This window comes from Grampus griseus, assembly GCF_964374135.1.
Source record: "Grampus griseus genome assembly, chromosome: 17".
Lineage (NCBI taxonomy): Eukaryota > Metazoa > Chordata > Mammalia > Artiodactyla > Delphinidae > Grampus > Grampus griseus.
Window position 1 is genome coordinate 40,996,618 of NC_139011.1, and position 23,129 is coordinate 41,019,746.

The 23,129-nt window shown below is 38.0% G+C and overlaps 1 protein-coding gene across 2 annotated transcripts in view; it reads right to left on the minus strand.

Moving 5' to 3' along the window:
- Positions 1-17,623, minus strand: part of NDUFAF6 (NADH:ubiquinone oxidoreductase complex assembly factor 6) — a gene marked incomplete at its 5' end in the record, with an annotated part of 41,285 nt that extends 23,662 nt beyond the window's left edge. The window contains 3 exons of one of the 2 annotated variants that reach the window (XM_082674936.1): positions 296-418; positions 12,662-12,761; positions 17,427-17,623. In XM_082674936.1, coding sequence (XP_082531062.1) covers positions 296-418; positions 12,662-12,761; positions 17,427-17,623 — 420 coding nt within the window. Of the gene's footprint in view, positions 1-295; positions 419-12,657; positions 12,762-17,426 lie in introns of both variants that reach the window. The other variant, XM_082674935.1, reaches the window with a different exon arrangement.
- Positions 17,624-23,129: the final 5,506 nt, after the last annotated feature.

A 23,129-nucleotide genomic window follows, 5' to 3' on the forward strand; every position in this document is an offset into this window, starting at 1 on the left:
TAGGGCTTAAATTCTGCAATCAAATATGTGGAAAATAACTTATAACATATAGAGATCAGATTTCTCCTTCCTCCTTTTATAAAGAAATACACTGAAGATGTGTGCAAATTATTCGTGCGTGATTTTAAATTCTGTCAAATCTAACATATATCTGAACATTACATGAGCCTAAAATTATTTTCAGGATAGATTCCCCATTGACACTATCCAAATTGTATGTAACAAAAAGTATGCTCAAATAACATTCTTACAAATGAAAAGTAGGGGTCTTTTTGGGGGGTTGTTTTTTTTTTACCTTCCATAGTTCAATGGCCACAGGCTGATGTGGTGGACTGTCACAGTATATATCATCCACAGTTTTTTTCCAAAACTGCATTCTCATCAGTCCAATTGTTTTCTCAGAGACAGAGTCCTTAACCTGTAAATAGTGTTTAAAACTTTAATAAATGCACTGTTCACAGTCTCAAAAACCAGCATTTGTAACTGCATAATCATATAATTCAGCCAAAAATTAAGTTTCTCTACATTTAATTTTTTCCTTGAAGTTATGTATCATTTAAATTATCATCATTATGAGTTTCCTAAGTAAAAGTTACAAATTATTTGGTGCTTATTCAAAAATATTTTCGAGGTCTGCATTCAAAAATAGGAGCAATTCTTCTAGAAAAAACTTGCAAGAAAAAACAAAAGAGAGGGAGGGGGATCATTTCGTTTAAAAGAAATTTAAGAAAGAGATCAACCAGTCCCATGTAGACCTATTTGAATCCTAATTTAAAGAGACAGAGACAACTAGGAAAATCTGAACACCAGACGTTTAATGATATTAAGAAATTATTGTTAAATTTTTAATATATAATAATGGTATTGTGGTTATTTTTTTAAGTGAGTTCTTTTAGAGATTCAAACTGAAATATCTGCAGATGGAAAAATTTGAGACTTACTTCAAAATAACCTGGAGGTGGGGATGAGGGGGGTGGGGAGTAAAGATGAGAAAACAAGATTGGCCATGAGTTAGTAACAGTTGGAGGTGGGTAATGAGGTATATGGGGGTTCATTATGCTTCTCTCTCTACATATGAATATACTTCATGTTGTATATGACTGAAGTTTTCCAAAACAAAGTTTTTCAATAATAAGTGGAAGAGAAGAAAAACAATTCTCACTGGGTTAGTGACAGTAAAAATATTTTTGAGTCTGAAGATAAACCTAGGAAATAGAACCAGAGGCTTTTTAGAAGAAGCAGAGAAGGAACTAATATTTATTTATCAAATGTCAACAAGTAGGGCTTCCCTGGTGGCGCAGTGGTTGAGAGTCCGCCTGCCGATGCAGGGGACACAGGTTCGTGCCCCGGTCTGGGAAGATCCCACGTGCCGCGGAGCGGCTGGGCCCGTGCGCCATGGCCGCTGAGCCTGCGCGTCTGGAGCCTGTGCTCCGCAACGGGAGAGGCCACAACAGTGAGAGGCCCGCGTGCCGCAAAAAAAAAAAAAAAAAAAGTCAACAAGTACCAGGTACTGTACCAGAGGTTATCTGATCACAATCCTCACAACAAACTCACAGGGTCCTTACGAATACACCCACTTTACAAACACAGAAATTATGGCTCAAAAAGGTAGAAGTTTATCCCATGCTCTGCATACTCACAGCTCTTATAATGGAACCAGAAGGATATGTAAAAGATTGTGGGAGAGGGGAGGGGTTGACTACAAAGGGTCACATAAGGGTTGATGGAATTACTCTGTATCACGACTCTAGTGGTAAATATGTGACTCGAAGCAGTTCTCAAAACCTATAGGACTGTACATCACAAAAAGTGAACTTTACTGTGGTACATTTAAATAAACTCATTTATTTATTCACTAAGTAACTTTTTAAAAGAAGATTATTAAAAAAAAAATTAAAAAAAAAAAGAAGATTATTAGACTCTCTCCCTCACTTACTACTGATTAAGAATGGCGCTGGGTCAAGCAAGAATCACCAATGCATGCTAAATCTAGGAGGTAAATTTTTTACTTTTTAATTGAGCTATAATTGACATATAACAGTATCTTAGTTTCAAGTGTACAACATGATTTGTATATGTATGTATATATTGTGAAATGATCACCATAGGTCTAGTTACTATCTATCACCACACATAATTAGGAATTTGTGTATGTTGAGAACTTTCAAGATCTACTCTATTAGCAACTTTCAAACACATAATACAGTATTAGCTGTACATTACATTCCCATGACTTATTTACTTATAACAGGAAGTTTCTACCTTTTGACCACCCTCACCCATTCCACCCATCTCCCACCCACTGCCTCTGACAACCAGCAATCTGTTCTCTGTATCTATCAGTTTGGGTTTTTTTTTGTTTTGCTTTTGTTTTTGTTTTAGATTCCACATATACGTGAGATGACTTACGTGAGATGACTTATGACTTATCTCTAACTTATTTCACTTAGCATAAAGCCCTCAAGGTCCATCTGTGTTGTCACAAATGGCAAGATTTCCTTCTTTTTTATGTCTAAGTAATATTCCATTGTGTAGATATACCACATCTTTATCCAGTCATCCACCAATGGACACTTAGGTGGCTTCCATGTCTTGGCTATCGTAAATAATGTTGCAATGAACAAGGGGGTGCATGTATCTTTTCAAGTTAATATTTTCATTTCCTTTGGATAAATATCTAGAAATGAAATTACTGGATTATACGGTGGTTCTAGTTTTAGTTTTTTGAGGCACCTCCATGCTGTTTTCCACAGTGGCTGCACCTATTTACACTCCCACCAACAGTGCACAAGGGCTCCCTTTTCTCCACACACTCTACAACACTTGTTATTTCTTGTCTCTTTGATAACAGCTATCCTTATAGGTGTGAGGGGATATGTCATCGTGGTTCTGATTTGCACTTCTCTGATATTAGTGATGCTGAGCACATTTTCATATACCTATCTGCCATATGTGAGGTAAATTTTGATGAGGACCATGGTCTTAAAATGTTTCCTTATATTTAACAAGGAAAGAAATGTTAACATCTTGACTAGTGACCAAAATTGGTATCGCTAATAAGAGGCATACAGACATGTAATGCCTCCTTGTGATTCCCTGAGAAGGACATACACCGTTTAGGTAGTTAAGCATTAGACTAGATATATATAAATATAATCATGACAAAAAATAAACTCCAAATGAGAAATACTCAATTTTTGAAAAGGAACAGTACTGTTTTTAAAATGTCAATGTAATAAGAGAAGACAGAGAAAGGCTGTGGAAATGTTCCAGATTAAAGGAGGCCAAAGAGACATGAAAACTAAATGCAATACATTATCCTAGATTGGATCCTGTACAGAAAGGTTAAAAAATGCCATAAAGGACATCATTGAAATCATCTGACAAAAGTGGAAACCAGAAGGTACATTAAATAAATGTACTGTATCAATCTCAAATTTACTCAAACTGATAACTGTTATGTAAGAGAATATTCTTATGGTAATGAAATACAGTTCAAGTTTACAGGGATAAGGGCCATGGTGTAGTCAAGTTACTGTAAAATGATTCATAAGAAAACCAGTGCATGTATGTGTGTGCATATTTGTGTGTGTGTGTGTGTGTGTGTGTGCACGCGTATACACAGAGAGAGAGGGAGAGAGAGAGGGAGAAGGGGAGAGGGGCACAATATGATAAAGCAAATAGGGCAAAATATTAACAAAAGGGTATATGGGTATTTGTACTATTCTTACTTTGGTGTATGTGAAATTATTTCCAAATAAAAAGTTGGGGTTTTTTTTGTTTTTTTTTTTTATGGTCTTGGTGCTGGGTGGGTCTCTTAGCAATGCTTAGTGTTCAGATCCCATGGCATATGGTCTATTCTCAATACAGCATCAAGAGTAATCCTTTAAAGAAGATGTGGCATGTATATATGTGTATATATATGTGTATACACACACACACACACACACACACACACACACACACACACAATGGAATATTATTCAGCCATAAAAAAGAATGAAACAATGCCATTTGCAGCTATAAGGATGGACCTAGAGATTATCATACTAAATAGAGTAAGTCAGAAAAAAGACAATTACTACTTACCAAAGTGATATCATTTACTTGTGGAATCTAAAGTATGACACAAATGAACTTATCTATGAAACAGAAACAAACTCACAGACATAGAGAACAGACTTGTGGTTGCCAAGAGGGAGGGATGGATTGGGAGTTTGGGACTAGCAGATGCAAATTATTATATACAGAATGGATAAACAACAAGGTCCTACTGTATAGCACAGGGAACTATATTCAGTATCTTGTAATAAACCATAACGGAAAAGAAAAAATAAATACATTTTTAAAAAAGAGTTAATCCCTTTAGGAGGGAGATCAAGAAGGCAGAGTAGGAGGACACTGAGCCCACCTGCCCCCATGAACACATCAAAAATACATCTACATCACTGAAAACAACGTGGAAACTGGCAAAAAGGCTCTTCTACAACCAAGGCTGTGAAGAAAGATGCACATGGAGTTGGGGAGGAAGGGAGGAGAACCAGTTAGGTTGGGACCCAGGCCCTTAGCAGGGGACACAGAAAAGGAGGGGGATATCACACACAGGCTCAGGGAACCACCCTGGGAAGCAAGGGGTTTGAGCCACACACCAGGCACCCCAGCCCAAGGATCTGACACCGGTAACACAATTACCCTTAGCTGGTTTGAAAACCAGTGGGACTTACTGGAGGGCTGTAAGAAACCAAGACTCTGCTTGTGAAGAGTATGCACACACTTACTTATTCCCGGGAATAGCATGGAGGCTGCAGACTGAAAACTGCCTGCGGCTCTGACCAGCTGCCTGCTCCAGCCTCTCCTGCTCCAGCACTGCTCTCCACTAGGGCGAAGCCTGTCATTGCTAAGGGGAGTGCACACACTTAAAGAAAAGGAAGCCAGCTTGGACCTGACTCTGCCTCTGAATAGCGTGAAGGCAGCCATTAACAGCACGCACATCAGGCTGCAGGCTGAAAACTGCCTGGGGCTCTGACTGGCTTCCCAGACCATTCCAGCATGCACCCCAGCCCACACCAGGTGCCTCGACAAGGGCTGAGGTGCCATTGCTAGAGGAGTGCACACACTTAGAAGGATGGGAGCCGGCTCAGACCAACCCTCAGGGCTTGTGCTCCAGCACCTTGGGCGCCAGACCCCACCCAGACAGGATGGTGACTGCCACTGGAAGAGCAAAGGAAAAGCCTCAGCTCACACCTGGCTCTGGCTATAGCCCCTTCATCTACAGCCCTACCTCCCACCAAAGTGGTAGCTGCCAGCAAACCCCAGAAGACATGACCTATGCTCACTTCAGATCCAGCCCTACCACCAAAGTAACTGGGCAAGCAGACTGCATAGGGGCAGTCCCACCCAAGGACACCCCTTCAAGATTGGGACAGGTAACCAATCTTATCACCTAACTCATAGAGATAGAGAAAGTTAAACAATATGAGAAAACAAAGGAATATGTTTCAAATGGAAGAACAAGGAAAAAACCCTGAAAAAAACCCTAATGAAACAGACATAAATAATTTACCACATAAAGTATTCAAAGCAATAGTAAAAAGAATGCTAACTAAATTTGGGAAAAGAATGAATGAACACACTGAGAATTTTAACAAGGAACTAGAAAATATTAAAAAGAACCAGTCAGAGATGAAAAATACAATAAATGAAATGAAAAATGCACTAGAAGGAATGAACAGCAGACTAGGTGATAGAGAAGAACACATAAGTGATCTGGAAGAAAGAATAATGGAAATCACCCAATCAGAACAGCAAAAAGAAAAACAAATTTTAAAAAATGACGATAGTTTAAGGGACCTCTGAGCCAACATCAAGTGTACTAACATTCACATTATAAGGATTCCAGAAGAAGAGAGTGAGAAAGGGGTAGAAAATGTATTTGATGAAATTATGGCTGAAAACTCTTGAAGCTGAAGAAGGAAACAGATTTCCAGGTACAGGAAGCACAGAGTCCCAAGCAAGATGAACACAAAGAGACCCACACCAGGACACATCATAATTAAAATGGCAAAAGTTAAAGAGAATCTTAGAGGCAGCAAGAGAAAAAAAAAAAAGAGAGAGAGAGAAAAGCAGAAAAACATACAAGGGAATCCCCCTAAGGCTATCAGCTGATTTTTCTGCAGATGCTTTGCAGGCCATAAGGGAGTGAGTGGCATGATATACTTAAACAGCTGAAAGGAAAAAACCTACAACCTAGGATACTCTACCCACGAAGGTTATCTTTCAGAACTGAGAGATAAAGAACTTCTTGGATAAGGAAAAAACTAAAAGATTATCAGTACTAAACCAACCTTACAAGAAGTATTAAATGGTCTTCTTTAAGTGGAAAAGAAAAGGCTACAAGAAGTAAGAATTTATAGGCGAAAAAAAATCCCACTAATAAAGACAAATCATATAGTAAAGGCTGTGGATCAACCACTTAAATATTAAAGCCAGTATGCAGATTATAAAACAAAAAGAAACTGTAAAAGCAACCATAACTATAATAAACAGTAAAGAGACAGACATGAAGTTGTAAAATATGACATAAAAAACACAAAATATGAGGCAGGGGAGTAAAAAACGTAGATCTTTTAGAATGCGTTTTAACTTACAAGACTTATCAGTTTAAGTCATGTAGATATAATTATTGGTCAACATATATGAACCCCATGGTAACCACAAATCAAATCCTATAATAGGGCTTCCCTGGTGGCTCAGTGGTTGAGAGTCCGCCTGCCGATGCAGGGGGCACGGGTTCATGCCCCGGTCCAGGAAGATCCCACGTGCCGCAGAGCGGCTGGGCCCGTGAGCCATGGCCACTGAGCCCGCGCGTCCGGAGCCTGTGCTCCACAACGGGAGAGGCCACAACAGTGAGAGGCCCACGTACCACACACAAAAAAAAAACAACAAAAAAAAAACCCTACAATAGATACACGAAAACCAGTAAGAAACAAACCCAAGCATACTACAAAAGAAAATCATATAACCACAATGGAAGAAACAAAATGAAGAAGAAATTAACAGAGAAGAACTACAAAAACTATTGGAAAACAAGTAATAAAATGGCAATAAGTACATACCTATCACTAATTACTTTAAATGTCAGTGGACTACAATTACTTTAAATGTCAAAAGACACAGGGTGGCTGATTGGATTAAAAAAACAAGACCATTCAACATGCTGCCTACAACAGACTCACTTCAGGGATAAAGACACACACAGAGTGAAAGTGAGGGAATGGAAAAAGATATTTCATGCAAACAGAAACGACAAGAAATCAGGAGTAGCAATACGCATATCAGACAAAATAGACTTTAAAACAAAGGCTATAACAAAAGAAAAAGAAGAGCATTGTATAATGATAAAGGAACCAATACAGCAAGAGGATATAACATTCATTATCATATATGCACGTAATATAGGAACATCTAAATACATAAAGCAAATATCAACAGACATAAAGTGAGAAATTGACAAAAACACAGAAATAGTAGAAGACTTTAATGCCCCATTTACATCAAAGGGCAGACAATCCAGAAAGAAAATCAATGAGTAAACAATGGTCTTAAATGACACATTAGACCAGTTAGAATTAATAGATATCTATAAGACATTCCATACAAAAACAGAATACAAATTCTTTTCAAGTGCACATGGAACATTCTCTAGGACAGATCACATGCTCGGCCACAAAACAAGTCTGAAAAAATTTAAGAGGATAGAAATTATATCAAGCATCTTTTCTGACCACAATAGTATGAAACTAGAGATCTATCACAGGAAGAAAAATGGGCAAAACACTAACACATGGAGACTAAAAAACCAATGGGTCAATGAAGAAATCAAAGAGGAAATCAGAAAATACCTCAGGACAAATGAAAATAAAAGCACAACCTTCCAAAATCTATAGGACACACAGCAAAGAAGTTCTAAGAGGAAAGTTTATAGTGATACAGGCCCATCTCAAGAAACAAGAAAAATCTCAAATAAACAACCTAACCTACCATCTAAAGGAATTAGAAAAAGAAGAAGAAACAAAGCCCAAAGTCAGCAGAAGGAAAGAAATAATAAAGATTAGATCAGAAACAAATAAAACAGAGACCAGGAAAAAAAAAGAAAAAAGTTCAATGAAACCAAGAGCTGGTTTTTTGAAAAGATAAACAAAATTGATAAGCCCTTAGTCAAGCTCATTAAGAAAAACAGAGAGAACCCAAATAAACAAAGTAAGAAATAAAAGGGAAGAAATTACAACTGATACCACAGACACAAAAAAAATCAGAAGGGAAAACTACGAACAGTTATATGCCAATAAATTGGACAATCTAGAAGAAATGGATAAATTCCTAGAAACTACAATCTTCTGAAACTAGACCAAAAGAAATAGATAATCTGAACAGACAGATCACTAGTAATGAAACTGAATCAGTAACCAAAAAACTCCCAGCAAACCAAAGTCCAGGACTGGAGAGCTTCACAGGGGAATTAAACCAAATACACAAAGAGGAACTAATACCTATCCTTCTCAAACTACTCCAAAGTACTGCAGAGGAGGGAAGATTCCCAATTATGCGGCCACCATTACCCTGATACCAAAACTAGACAAAGACACTACAGAAAAAGAAAATTATAGGCCAATATATTTAATGAATGTAGATGTAAAAATCTTCAACAAAATATTAGCAAACCAAATTCAACAATATGTAAAAAGGATCATACACCATGGCCAAGTGGGATTTACTAAAATGATGAAAGGATGGTTCAATATCCACAAATCAATTAATGATACACCATATTAATAAAACAAAGGATAAAAATCACATGATTATCTCAATAGACTCAGAAAAAAAACATCTGACAAAATTCAACATTCATGCATTCATGATAAAACGCTCATCAAAGTTGGTATAGAGGAAACATCTCAACATAATAAAGGCCAATTATGACAACCCCATAGCTAACATCATACTCAATGGTGAGAAGTTTCTTCTCTAAAATCAGGAACAAGACAAGGGTACCCACTCTCACCACTTCTATTTAATATGGTATTGAAAGTCCTAGTCACAGCAATTAGACAAGAAAAAGAAATAAAAGGCATCCAAATTGGAAGGTAAGAAGTAAAACTGTCACTATTTGCAGATGACATGATACTAAAGAAAGAAAATCCTAAAGTCTCCACCAAAAAGCTATTAGAACTAAGAAATGAAGTCAGTAAAGTTACAGGATCTAAAATTAATCTACAGAAATTTTTTGTCTTTCTAATACACCAATAATGAACTATAGGAAAGAAAAAGCAAAAAAAATCCCATTTAAAATCACATCAGAAAGAATAAAATCATAGGAATAAATTTAACCAAGGAGGTGAGAGACCTATATTCTGAAAACTAAAAAATACTGATGAAGAAAACTGAAGATAATACAAAGAAATGGAAAAATATCCCATGTCCATGGATTGGAAGAATTAATATTGTTAAAATGTCAATACTACCCAAAGCAATGTACAGATTTAATGTAATCCCTATAAAAATACCCATGACATTTTTCACAGAACTAGAACATATAATCCTAAAATTTATATGGAACCACAAAGACCCTGAACAGCTGAAGCAATCTTGATAAAAAAGCATAATGCTGGAGATACCACACTCCTTGATTTCAGACTATACTACAAAGGTACAGTGATCAAAACAGTATGGTGCTGGCATTAAAACAGACACATAGATCAATGGAACAGAATAGAGAGCCCAGAAATAAACCCATATATTTATAGTCAATTAATCTTTGACAAAAGAGGCAAAAATATACAATGGGGAAAGACAGTCCCTTCAATAAGTGGTACTGAGAAAACTGGACAGCTACATGTAAAAGAATGAAATTAGAACATTTTCTCATACTATATATGAAAATAAACTCAAAATGGATTAAAGACCTAAATGTAAGACTGGACACCATAAAACTCCTAGAAAATAGGCAGATCACCCTCTGACCTATGTCATAGCAATATTTTTTTGGATCTTTCTCCTCAGGCAAAGAAAACAAAGGCAAAAATAAACAAATGGGGCCTAATTAAACTTAAAAGCTTTTGCACAGCAAAAGAAACCATTAACAAAGTGGAAAGACCACCTACTGAATGGGAGAAAACATTTGCAAATATTTGCAAATGGTTTGTCTGTTGAGGGGTTAATATCCAAAATATATAAACAGCTCATACAACTCGATATTAAAAAAAACAAACAATTCAATTAAAAAATGGGCAGATGACCTGAATAAACACTTTTCCAAAGAAGATATACAGACGGTCAAGAGGTATATGCAAAAATGCTGAACATCACTAAGCATCAGGGAAATGCACATCAAAACCACAATGAGATATCACCTCACATCTGTCAGAATAGCTGTCATGGAAAAGACCACAAATTAAGAAATGTTGGCATGGATGTAGAGAAAAGGGAGCTCTAGTACACTGTTGGTGGGAATGTAAATTGGTGTACCCACTGTGAAAGCAGTATGGAGGTTCCTCAAAAAACTAAAAACTGAACTACCATATGATTCAGCAACTCCAATCCTGGATATATATCCAAATTAATCAAAAATAATATACATTATCACTTGCATGTAGAATCTAAAAAATAACACAAATGAATAAACATAAAACAACAAAAAAAGAGAAGCAGACTCACAGATATAGAGAACAAAGTAGTGGCTACCAGTGGGAAGAAGGATGAGGGGAGAGACAAGATAGGGATAAGGGATTAAGAAGTACAAACTACTATGTATAAAATAAATAAGATACAAGGATACACTGTACAGCACAGGGAATACAACCAATACTTTGTAATAATTTTAAATGGAGCATAATCTATCAAAAATATTGAACCATGGTTGTACACATGAAACTAATATTGTAAATCAACTATACTTTAATAAAAAAAATTTTTTTAAGGGTAATCCTTTAGAAACATGACAAAGATGTGATGTCTTTCTCTGCTCAGAACCTTCCAATGGTTTTCCATCTCACTCAGAGTAAATGCCAAAGTGACTGAAGTGGTCTCCAAGACCTTACTTTTCTGTCCCAGATACCTCTAACCTAATCTCCTCCCACACTCTCCCTCCTTTCTTTGTTGTGCCACACTGGCCTTCTTGTCTTTGAATATGTCAGGCACACTTACATCTCAGGGCCTTTGCACTTGCTGCTCCTTCTGTCTAGAAGACTCTTCAGACACATATCTCACTCCCTTGCCTCCTTCAAATCTTTGCTAAAATGCCACCGTCTCAGTGAGGTTTTTCCTGATCACCCTACTTAAAACAGGAACCCCTGCTATACCTAGCCTTCCCTATCCTCCTTAATTTTTCTGTACAGTATTTACTTGTTCCTTGAATACAGGGACTTTGTATATTTTATTCAATGCTATAACCCAGTACTGAAAATAGTGCCTAGCATATTTTGGACAATACTTGTTGAATGAATGAATGAACAAGACTGTGTACAAAAAAGGAGTAAGACAGACAGCCATCAGGAGACGGAAGTGGCATCTTGTGCAGGGCAGTGGGACCAAGGGGAAGCCAGGTGGACACTGCCTGGAGTGGCACACAGGTGCAAGGCTACCTGCACAGTTGAATTTATTTAAATTTAAAAAAAAAAGCAAGACATTCCTATAAGGTGACAGAGAATCAGGGAAAATGTGGAAGATTTATTTATTAAAAATGGAATTTTAATTATTTTACAGTTATAATGGAAGATCACATTGGGTACTATTTATCGTTAAATTGTGACTGACTTAAGATGCTGAAGTATAGTTTATACCTGAAAAAGGATGAAGTAAAAAAATATAGACCCATGACTTCTAGAAATACACCAAGGACAAACAGCCAGACTCTATTACTGTCTGCAGATTTATAGTGTTTAACCACAATTATGCCTCAGTACTATACTCACATCCTTTCATGTGCTCCTACTTCACGTCCTAGCATATTCACCAGAGAGGCTGTGTCAAAACTTGTCATACTCTTGAAGACTCCAAACCGTCCCGTGCTCCCTCACTCTCAATAACCAACCTCTCCATTTCATTTACTGAGAAGATCAATGCAATTCTATCTCAACTCCCTCATTTACATTCTCCATTTCAATTTATCTTATATCAGCACACATTCTTTCCAGTCTAAGAAAAAGAAGAGTCGCTCCTTTGTTTGTAATTCTTTAGAAAAGTTAGTATGATATAAGGTCTGGGTTTGCTATAATTGCTTCAATTTCCATTTCACTTTAAAGCTAAAAACTCAATTTAAAAAGTGCTTTGAAGAACTGCTATATACAAGTAAATTATGCAAATGTGTAAAGAATAAGCAGTAATACTCTGATTAACCTATTCAATTAACAAATGTGCAATGTTAACTGAATAGTTTTATAATATCCTTAAAAAAAGAAATTCCAGGATGGTCTTTCCAAAAACATTAAGTTCATTAGCTAGTTTTATTGTTGGAATTGAACTGTTAAGCAGGAGAAAGAAATCACCAGCAGAAACCTTAAACACATCTAACATATAAATTACTACTATATTTCTTTATTGTTCAGCATTAAACATATTACATCACTATTTTTACAAATAATTTTTAAGGTATTTTAATACCAGCCTGAGCCAGTTCCACATTGAAAGCTCTCAGTGCACAAGCAGAGCTTCTGGATTCTGCAGGGAGTAGCAGGGAGCATAAATAGCCTTCATAATCTCGTTTCCTACAATAAATAAGCAAAAAAAGATAATTACTTTTCACTTTCCAAACTGCACACAAAAAAATACTGACCAAAATGAACCGAAAACAAGGCTTCAACTCAAAATAGCCCCCAAGTTTCCTATATTTTATATCTGTTTCTCTACAATTATAAAACATTTATCTGCTTCCAATCCCAGACCAGTTAAAATGAATCATCAATCTCTATTAATTTATTTTGACTTATATAATATATATATATATATATATAATTTTAACTGTTTCAGAATCACTTTGGTTTTAGTAAGAATTCAAATGAGTTACAGATGTAGAAATCAAGAAAACAGTGCCAGCAAGTATTGGTATGAACTCACGGTTTTGAATGCATAGATAGATATATACATAAGACAAAGACAGAGAACAATATGGGGGGTGTGTGGGAGGGTGCGCCTGTGTGTATGCGCACACACTCACACTTACTTCTATTTCCCTACAGCATCTGCTGACAAAGCCTAGAAACAATGATATCCGCCCCCATACCTGCAGTATCAGTGAACACACCTTGATTTCTCCACTGAAAGAAACTAAGGCTCCTTGAAGGAATGACTGTCTCCAGGGCAGTGGAGGAAAATACCAAAGGAAAATACCAAATACCAAATTCTCCAGTGGAAGGAAAATACCAAATAAGCCTGAAACATCTTCTTGAGCAGAAAGTAAACAAATGTTCAAAGAATGGAGTGACTTGTTAAAAGGACAAAGAAATTGGTTTGATGAAGTTCTATTGGCCAAGTCTGGGACAATTTGAGCATCAAAAAAATAATGACAGTAAAAGATTGTAACAGGACCCCATGAGCTCATACCAATATAAATGAATTAATAAATGCAAAGAGAAGGAAAAATTTGACAACCAGTATAATGCCAACTGATAAACCTAGAAGACATGATTGAATTTTTAAAATCACCACTTGATAACTATCAAAGTAAAAACTGATTCAAGCAAATATCACTAAATGTCTGAAAATGTTAAACAGGTGAAAGTTTGATAGAAAAAGAATATTTACATAGTATTAAAGTATCTTCTCACAAAATAAATATTATTTGCTAACATTCTTATTAATTTACAAGGGAGAAACCTGAAAGACACTTGAGAACCAAGTAACAAAAAGTTCACTCCACAGTAATAGGATAAATCAACACCATGTGCTTTCTGACATGATACTGAGAAAAGAACAGCATAACTTCTGTAATATTCCTGCAAAAATTGTGTAAATCATGAGTAAATATTAAATAAACCCAAACTGAAAGTCTACAAAGTAGCCTGTCCTGTTCTCTTAAAAAAAAAAAAAAAAAGTCAAGTTCATGAAAGATATGGACTGAGAAACCGTTCCAGATTGGAGAAGACTAAAGACACGTGACAACTAAATGTAGCACGTGATCCTGGATACACGGAAGACATAACAGACTAATTAGCAAAATGTCAATGGAGTCTGTGGATTAGATGGTAATACTGGATCAATTTTAACCAAAATAATAAGGGGGGTAATGGGGCATCTACATCTTATTCTCAAGTGGTTCAAAACGTTAACAGTGAGGGAATTTGGGTGAAGAGTACATTGGAGCTCTGTGTACTATTTCTGTAACTTTTATGTGAATTTGAAATTACTTTAAAATGAAAAGTTAAAATATATAATCCTTAACTATATTCATTCTAGGATGACTTAAGTATAAAGTGCTTACCAGGGCTTCCCTGGTGGCACAGTGGTTAAGAATCTGCCTGCCAATGCAGGGGACACGGGTTCGAGCCCTGGTCCAGGAAGATCCCACATGCCGCGGAGCAACTAAGCCCGTGCGCCACCACTACTGAGCCTGCGCTCTAGAGCCCATGAGCCACAGCTACTGAAGTCCATGTGCCACAACTACTGAAGCCCGCGTGCCTAGAGCCGGTGCTCCGCAACAAGAGAGGCCACTGCAATGAGATGCCCATGCACCACAACGAAGAGTAGCACCCGCTGACCACAACTAGAGAAAAGCCTGCGCACAGCAACGAAGACCCAGCGCAGCCATACATACATACATACATACATAAATATAAAGTGCTTACCAGACTGCCTATTGACAAGGCTACTTTCACTGTAATACACTGGAACCTTAATATAACAGTATTTCCTATAAAACAGTACTCAGTATAAAATGGGTCCAACCTCATTCCACGGAGTTTAGGTTTGAAATTCAGACTACTCCCACTTTTCAATTGGTTCACACTTTGTCCTGCGGCTAACAGAGAACTTAAACCTTCACAATTCCCCCAACTTCCACGTAAACAAAAGGGAGAGATCATGAATGGATAGCAGTAACCTTGTTATCACAAGACAGCTCTACTAAAAAATCTCACCGTATGCGGTTTCAGCTACAATATGGAGAGTTCAGACAAAACTTTATAGCTTATACTTGTAAATATATATAGATGTAAACATTTCTAAATTTTATTTTATTATAAACAGTCTCTAAACTTCAAAAGTGTTTAAAACACGTGAAAGTTAATATGAGACAGTAAGAAAACACTGAATAGGAATCAAACTACAATCTTAATTTCCATCATTCAACTAGTTATTGACAGAAATGATACCAGTCATGTCTATTTCCTAACTTGAAAAATGAGGCTTGATAGTCTACCTGTTTCGTATCTCCTTAAAAATAATCAACATGTGAAGTACTTCAAGTTTCTTACATGAAAATGAAAAATGAAATGAAGACATAACAGAACTGTAACAGTCTCTGGGAAATAAGATATTCTACACAGCTAATGGTTTGCCCTGTTAACAATTTTTAAAATACTTTGGGAATTTTTCTAAACAATATTACCCTCTTCTTTACATTAAATAGGATATACTATTTAACCATTTCTTCATCAATCAGGATCACTGTTATCAACGTTGATTACTGGTATACAAAGATAACCTATAAATAGCTAACCAAGGTCCAGTTACCTAAGAACTGTTCCACATAATGAGAAATGCTATGCTATGATGGCTTTATACAGCAGCAGGGTCAATAACCTTTCATTCATTCATTCATTCAAACATTTATTCAGTGCCTAGCACGTGCCAGGCACTGCGCTAGACACTGAAGATAGGTATAGACTTCAATCTAGCAGGGAGAGACAGACATATGAGAAGTAAGCATATCTAGTGCTAGGACTGCTATGCTAATTCCATGGACCTGTGCCACTGAAGCACAAAAGAAGAAGTGGTTCCTCAGTGAGGCTGGAGAACTGCACTTCCAGATATCACCACTGCCACCTCCTCATCTTATTATAACACTAATCCCAAGGCCTGAGGTGGTGCTCCTCAAACCAAACCCCAAGAAGCCTATGTAAATTAGGCTTGAGATTTTCCCAGGAACCTTGATTCCTAGAAGATCCTCGGCTGGCTAATCTGAAGTTATAGTCTAGTATCTTGTCTGATATTTGGAGGCCTTGCATAAGATACATGTCCAAAACAACCCTGCACACACAATTTCGAGGCCAAATCTTGCAAAGATTAATGGACAATTAGAAGCTAAAAGTTCTAATCTTCCTTTCAAGTTCATTTTGTTTTTATTTTAAACTATCTATTGAGCATTTGTTATGTAACAGCATTTTTATATACATCATGTAATTTAATCCTCACAACCATGTTATAAAGTAGAAGTAGAAATCTACATATGAGGAAATAGCTGACTCTTAAAGTAATTAATTTTCCCAAGTGACAGAGCTAGGATTAATAAACTCAGATAAGGTCTGCCTGCTGCCTGCTTTTCGATAAATCGCTAGAGTCAACAGTCTCCATTCCACTTAAATACCAATATGGACAGATTAAGGATCTGGCCATTTATAAATATATATTTGAGGAAAGCTGTTATGTGATATCCACAGACTATTTCTAAAAGAATATATAAGAAATTAGTAAGAGTGATTCAACCCTGGATAGGAAAGTTAGGATACTACTGGTGTCAAAGAAAAATTGCACTGAATGAGTGGATATGGATGGTATACGTTTTGGTAATTTAAATGTCTTATCATCAAAAAATGATAACTTAAAAATTATATAGATGAATATAATCTTTTTGGCTTTTACAATTCTTAATGACCTGATTTCCACTAATGCTACCTTGTTTCTCCTACAAGCAATCAACAAGTAAAAAAGGTGGGGTAGGAACACTATTTCAAAAAGTGATTAAAAACGAAACAAAATACTGAAATGCATGGGAATGTTGCCGTTGTTCCAAATGCTCTAATCCACATAACTGTAAGTGGTAGGTCTACAACTGTTCCCTCATACTTTGTAACGAAAATTAGATAATTTACTTGTAAACTACTTTGCATAGTGCCTGACACACAGGAAGAACTCAAAGTTAACTACTGCTTAATTAAAATTAGTTACTAGCCATGTTTCGAATTTTAAAAAGCTATTCATGCAAAGCGTGTAATTAGGTAAAGTTAAGGCTCGGGCAAGGTGACAGACGAAGGCGTTTTGCCACAAATTTGTGACCAGTGTGAAAGCTCCTGTTGCCTCACTCCCCCATACACCCGAGCTCACACGCTGAGGGACACAGGGAAGGTGCAGGTCCGCCCCGAGGCCCGCCGCGCCCACCAGGGTCCCTTTCGGCCTGCTCCCCGACCTCCCGGCCGGGGGCAGTCCGGCTCGCTCACCGCAGCAGCTCCAAGCAGTAGCGGTCAGTGCCCGAGATGCCAGGCCCGGTGACCGCGGCCACGCTCCGCCCGGACCCTGCGGGCTCCGGAAGCCGCCATGCGTGCGCCCACAGGCCCCTGGGCTGCCGGCAGCGGCACAGGCCGGGGACGCCGGGCCGTAGAGGGCCCCACGCCGACAGCAGCGTGGAGGCCGCCATGACAGGGACGCCGCCGTGCCCTTCAACCTCGCGCTGTTAGCGCGCGGACACGCCTCTCCTCGCCACGCCGCGCCACGCCCCCGGCAGCTCTGTCCGCGCACCTCTTAGCGGCGGGAAGGAGACCGCGGGACTCCCGTCGGAGATGAGACAGGTGTCGCTGTGGTCCCCTGCATCTGCGCCGCCGCCGCCTCGCTCCTCGGCCTTATAGGTTCCAGGAAAGCCCCGCCTAAATTCGACGGATCTCGCCCGGGTTCTCCCCTTTCCTTCCAGGTCCTTCTGAAGATGTATTGATATTCATCGAGGGGCAGTAGGAAAGAGAATAATTTGACGGTTTACTAGTTTGATTTATAACTTTTAAACCCTTATTCACATGGTGTATGAGCCTCCTTTGGCACTCTTACCATCAGGCCCCTCAAATATTATCGTTGGGTCTAGTTGCCACGACCTGACTTGGTCCAAGCCAGCAGCTGCCTACATCTGGATCCCAGTAACACCTCCTGCCTCCAGATTTGACCAGATTTTTCGCGCTGCAGCCACACTTGTTCTTTCTAAAGGGTGTCTCTGATCATGACCCCTCCCTGCTTGACCAGTTTTACTGCGTGTTGGATAAAGCTCCTCCACGATAGTAGCCTCTTTTTACCTTTCAGCCTCAACCCTAGCTATCTGCATTTGTGACTCCATTTTAATGTTTCTCCTTAAACCCATGGGAGAGTACTCTGTTGTCTGGACCTAAGAACTCCAGCCAATTCACCCTGCTTTGGTTTTACTCCCTGACACTGGCTCTCTTCAGCCTATGCAGGACCTCAGTCCCTCCTGCATAATATTCTCTTTTCTCTCTGGGCTTCTGTCCTTTAGTTCTGACAGACACACACTAGTGTTTCTGATACCAAAGTTTAATAAACATGCTCAATTAAAAAAAATCACATCTACATCTCTAGTTATGGCCTCCTGCCTAGCTGGACTTTTCCATCTCCACATCTTGCCATTACTTCAAAGTATATGTCTAAAAACCAAATTAAACTAACTCCTCTTCTTAGTCTTTTTATCTGGACAGCGTCCCCCTTCTCACAACCAGGGGAAACACTTTGGAGTCACCATTACCTCTTCTTGCTTCTATATCTAATGTTATCTAACTTGTCAGGTCCTGTGAAGTTTTTTATCTTCATATAGTCACATCCATGGCAGCATAACTTGTGCAAAACTACCTGGATTCAGATCCTGGTTCTACCTCCTACTATCACTGTGACCTTGGGTGACAGACTTACCTTTTCTTGTGCTTTAGATCCCTCCCCTGTGAAATGGTAATAGTAATAGAACCTGCCTCATAAAGTTCTTGTGAGAATTAAATGAGTTAATATCTTCAAGGCATCTAGGGCAATGCCTGGCCCATAAATAGCACTCAAAACAAGTCATCTGTGTAGGGAAACCATGAAGAAAGGCTGTTTAAAGGGACCAAAAGGATTGTTGGGTGTCTTAAGGGAAAGTTAGACATTGTCCAGTTTATCTGATTTTATGGGGTTTTTGTGCCTTTCATTGTCTTTGAACTATTTTACAATTCTGTAAGTTGCAGAATATTGACAATAATGCAAATAATTCTTGTCCATAACTTATGCAAATTATATCCATAGGAGATTCAGTTGATTATTGTTCTATGGATATTATCTGTTTTTGCCAGTTTCATATCTATTAAGCAGATTTACTTAAGCATTCCTGACTGCCTATAGATGTCTAGTAGTTTGAATACTTTTTTTTTAATACTTCTTTGAATTGGTTGCAAAATCTTACTGGTTCCCCCACTAATTAATGAGTTAAATGAAATTTTTAACATGTGTGGACTTTATAGCTGTATGAGATCATGACTATACAGTTTTGTTAAAAATTATTTCTTAACAGTTATCATTGGCTATTATTAACTTCTCTTGTTTTATTTCCTGTACCCAATTTCACATCTTTCTGATGGACCTCTTTCATTTGTTTTCTTGTCTCCAGGCCAGTCAATCTATATCAAAAAATATAGCCATTTCTAATAATTCACATAATCATAAATGCATACTAAAGATGTTATGAGCCTTTAGATATTTAAACTTGAAGGCAGAATTTCAATTAATGGCAATAGAGGAAAAGTTAAGAACCTTTAAAATTATTCTATGGATAACACACTGTCACCAATTAACATTTATTGAACATCCATTATTTGCCAATCTTGAAGTTAATTTTGTTTAGAATTATGAATACATGAAAATACTTCCTTAGTATAATTTCTTGGTATTAAAATCAGTGTATTTGAAATATGCGTACACTTTTCTTCAATCAAGGTTATAATCAAGGCAGAAGCTCAGTGCTTAACCAAAAAATTAACATTAAGAAATGAATGCCCACAGAAGCACAATTTGTTAACTTGGCCTTTAGCTGTGGCAGTTGCTTACTCTGTCATCTTTGAGTTTATGACTCTCTTCATGGTGACTATAACTGATTCATCTGTGTAATGTGAATGAAATATAATAAAATTTATTTCCAAGCTTTAGCCCAATAAAGATTGTCCTATGGTTGTTGCTACGTTGTAAAGAGCTATGCATTATTGTTCCAGAATATTGCTCCACCTCTTACTTTTTCCATGGCCTCTGTTAAGAAGTGAGTTTCATTCTTTATGTTAAGAGTCAAGCTGGCCTGTTGGCTTTTATATGACACCTTGAGTATCTAAAGGGTCTGAGAGGGTCTGCACCAGACCACAGCTGGTTAAATCTCCCCAGACAAGAATACTCCACACACCTCCTCCAACTTCTCCATGGCCCTCAGGGATCAACTAACTTCTCCTCGGTCCATTTTGTTTTGTTATATGTTTTTTATTATATATATGTTTTCTTTTTCTTAAATCTCATTAAAGGAAATTTGGAAAATATAGGCAAAAGTAGGAAAACATCATGCTAAAACCTATAATTCAAACAGTTACTATTCACATTTTGTATTTTCTTCCAACCTTTTTTCTATGCAGAGGCTTTTTGCTTGTTTTTACATACTGCCTGTACAATGTTATTTGATTAGCCTAATATGCTCATACACATTTTCTTATGCTATTATTTCATTCATTTTGGAACATTTATTAAGAATCTACTCTGTGCCTACACTGTACCAGTTGCTAGGATTCCAGAGTGAACAAATACCTACCATGTCCTCAAAGAACTTATTCTTTACTGGTAAAGACATTTAAACAAACAAAAATCATCACAAATCAATATATAATTACAAAATATGATAACTGCTGTTGTATTAATAAGGAAATAGGTTCAGCTGCTCAAATAAAGACACAAAATAACACTGCTGTAAACAAAGTAGACATTATTCTTCTTTGAAGTAGCAATTTGGGTGTAAGCAATTCGGGGTTGCATGGAGATTCCAGGGTCCCAGAGACATAGGCTCTTCCAGTCTGGCTGTTCTATCATCTGAAGAGGTGTAATTCTCACCTGCGTGTCCAAGATGGCCCATTGCTAGTTCCACACGCCAGCCAGCAGCGAGAGTGAAAGGGGAAGGGGCAAGATGCCCTTCTCTTTCAGATAGGAGTTCCTTAATCATTTTTGTGCCATGGCATATATGTGCTTCTTTAACTGTTAAATAATAAGATTTAGCAGTGAGTCTAATTTCAAGTTTCATAGTGGTGATGAACATAAACAATATTGAAAAACAATTTGTGATTTCATTTGGTGACAAGATCGCAGTTATTCCCAATACTTTTGTGCTTTGTTGCCTATATTCATAACTGAAGCCAATTCTAAATTTTAGTTAGCAGTTAGTAAAAACAGATGTCGTTTTTTTTTTTTTTTTTCCTATTCAAGGTCACAGACCCCTGTGAATTCCCCTCTTGAACACTTCTCTGAGTCTGCCATTAAGGAAACTGATTTAACCTACTAGAGGAGAAGAGGTCACATGGAAGAAAACCAGGCAAGAGCCAAGACCAACTGCCAGACATATGAATGAAGCCCATTTGGACCTTTGTGCCCACCAGATCTCCCAGTCGAATTCCACCACATGACTGAGGCCAGGTGAACAAGCAGAAGGACAGCCCAGCCAACCCACAAAACCAGGAGAATTAATAAATCGCTGTTGTTATAAGTCATCCAGTTTTGGGGTGGTTTGTTATTCCGCAGTTGAGTCCTAATGCAATTTCCATGGTGCAAAATATTTTAAATATAAAAATAGGGGGCTTCCCTGGTGGCGCAGTGGTTGAGAGTCCGCCTGCCGATGCAGGGGACACGGGTTCGTGCCCCGGTCCGGGAGGATCCCACATGCCGCGGAGCGGCTGGGCCCGTGAGCCATGGCCGCTGAGCCTGCGCGTCCGGAGCCTGTGATCCGCAACGGGAGAGGCCACAGCAGTGAGAGGCCCGCGTACCGCAAAAAAATTAAAATAAAAATATACAAGTGGGCTTCCCTGGTGGCGCAGTGGTTAAGAATCCGTCTGCCAACGCGGGGGACAGAGGTTTGAGCCCTGGTCTGAGAAGATCCCACATGCTGCGGAGCAACTGAGCCCATGCACCACAACTACTGAGCCTGTGCTCTAAAGCCGAGCCACAACTACTGAAGCCCTCATGCCTAGACCCCATACTCCGCAACAAGAGAAGACACGGCGATGTAAAGCCTGCGCACCACAAGGAAGAGTAGCCCCTGCTAGCCGCAACTAGAGGAAGCCTGCGCACAGCAGCAAAGACCCAACACAGCCAAAAATAAAATAAATTTCAAAAAAAAAGAGAGAGACAAATTACTTCTCTCTTGGGGACCAACATCTGCATTCCTATAAAAAATATATACATACAAGTAAGGGCTTGAAGAGATATTTGTACACCTATAGTCAGAGCAGCATTTTTCAAAATTGCCAAGCAACCCACATGTTCACTGACTGATGAATGGATTAAAAACGTGGTATACACATACGATGGAATGTTATTCAGCCTCAAAAAGGAAAGAAGGAAATTCTGACACATGCTACAACATGGATGAATCTTGAGGACATTATGTTAAGCAAAATAAGTCAGTCACAAAAGGACACATACTACATGATTCCTCTTATACAAGGTACCAGGAGTAGTCAAATTCATAGAGATAGGAAGTAGAATGCAGAGGGAGGAATGGGGCATTACTGTTTAATGGGTACAGGGTTTGTTTTGCAAAATGAAAAGAATTCTGGAGATGGATGGTGGCGAAGGTTGCACAACAGTGTGAATATACTTAATGCTACAGAACTGTATGCTTAAAAATGGTTAAGATGGTAGATCACAGCTTTTTCCCAGTTTGTTTTTGGTTTTTCTTGTGGAATCTTGCCATGTAGAAATTTTGTAATATATTTTTATATAGTCAAACTTATCAATATTTACTTTTATGGCTTCTTTTATGTCATCATTAGAAAGGCCTTCCTGATTTTAAATTTTTTTAAATAATTTTTCTCTCTTGTTTTCTTCTAGTACTTTGGTTCCTTCTACAGGGCTCTACAGGTCCAATTTATATGTGTGTGTGTGTG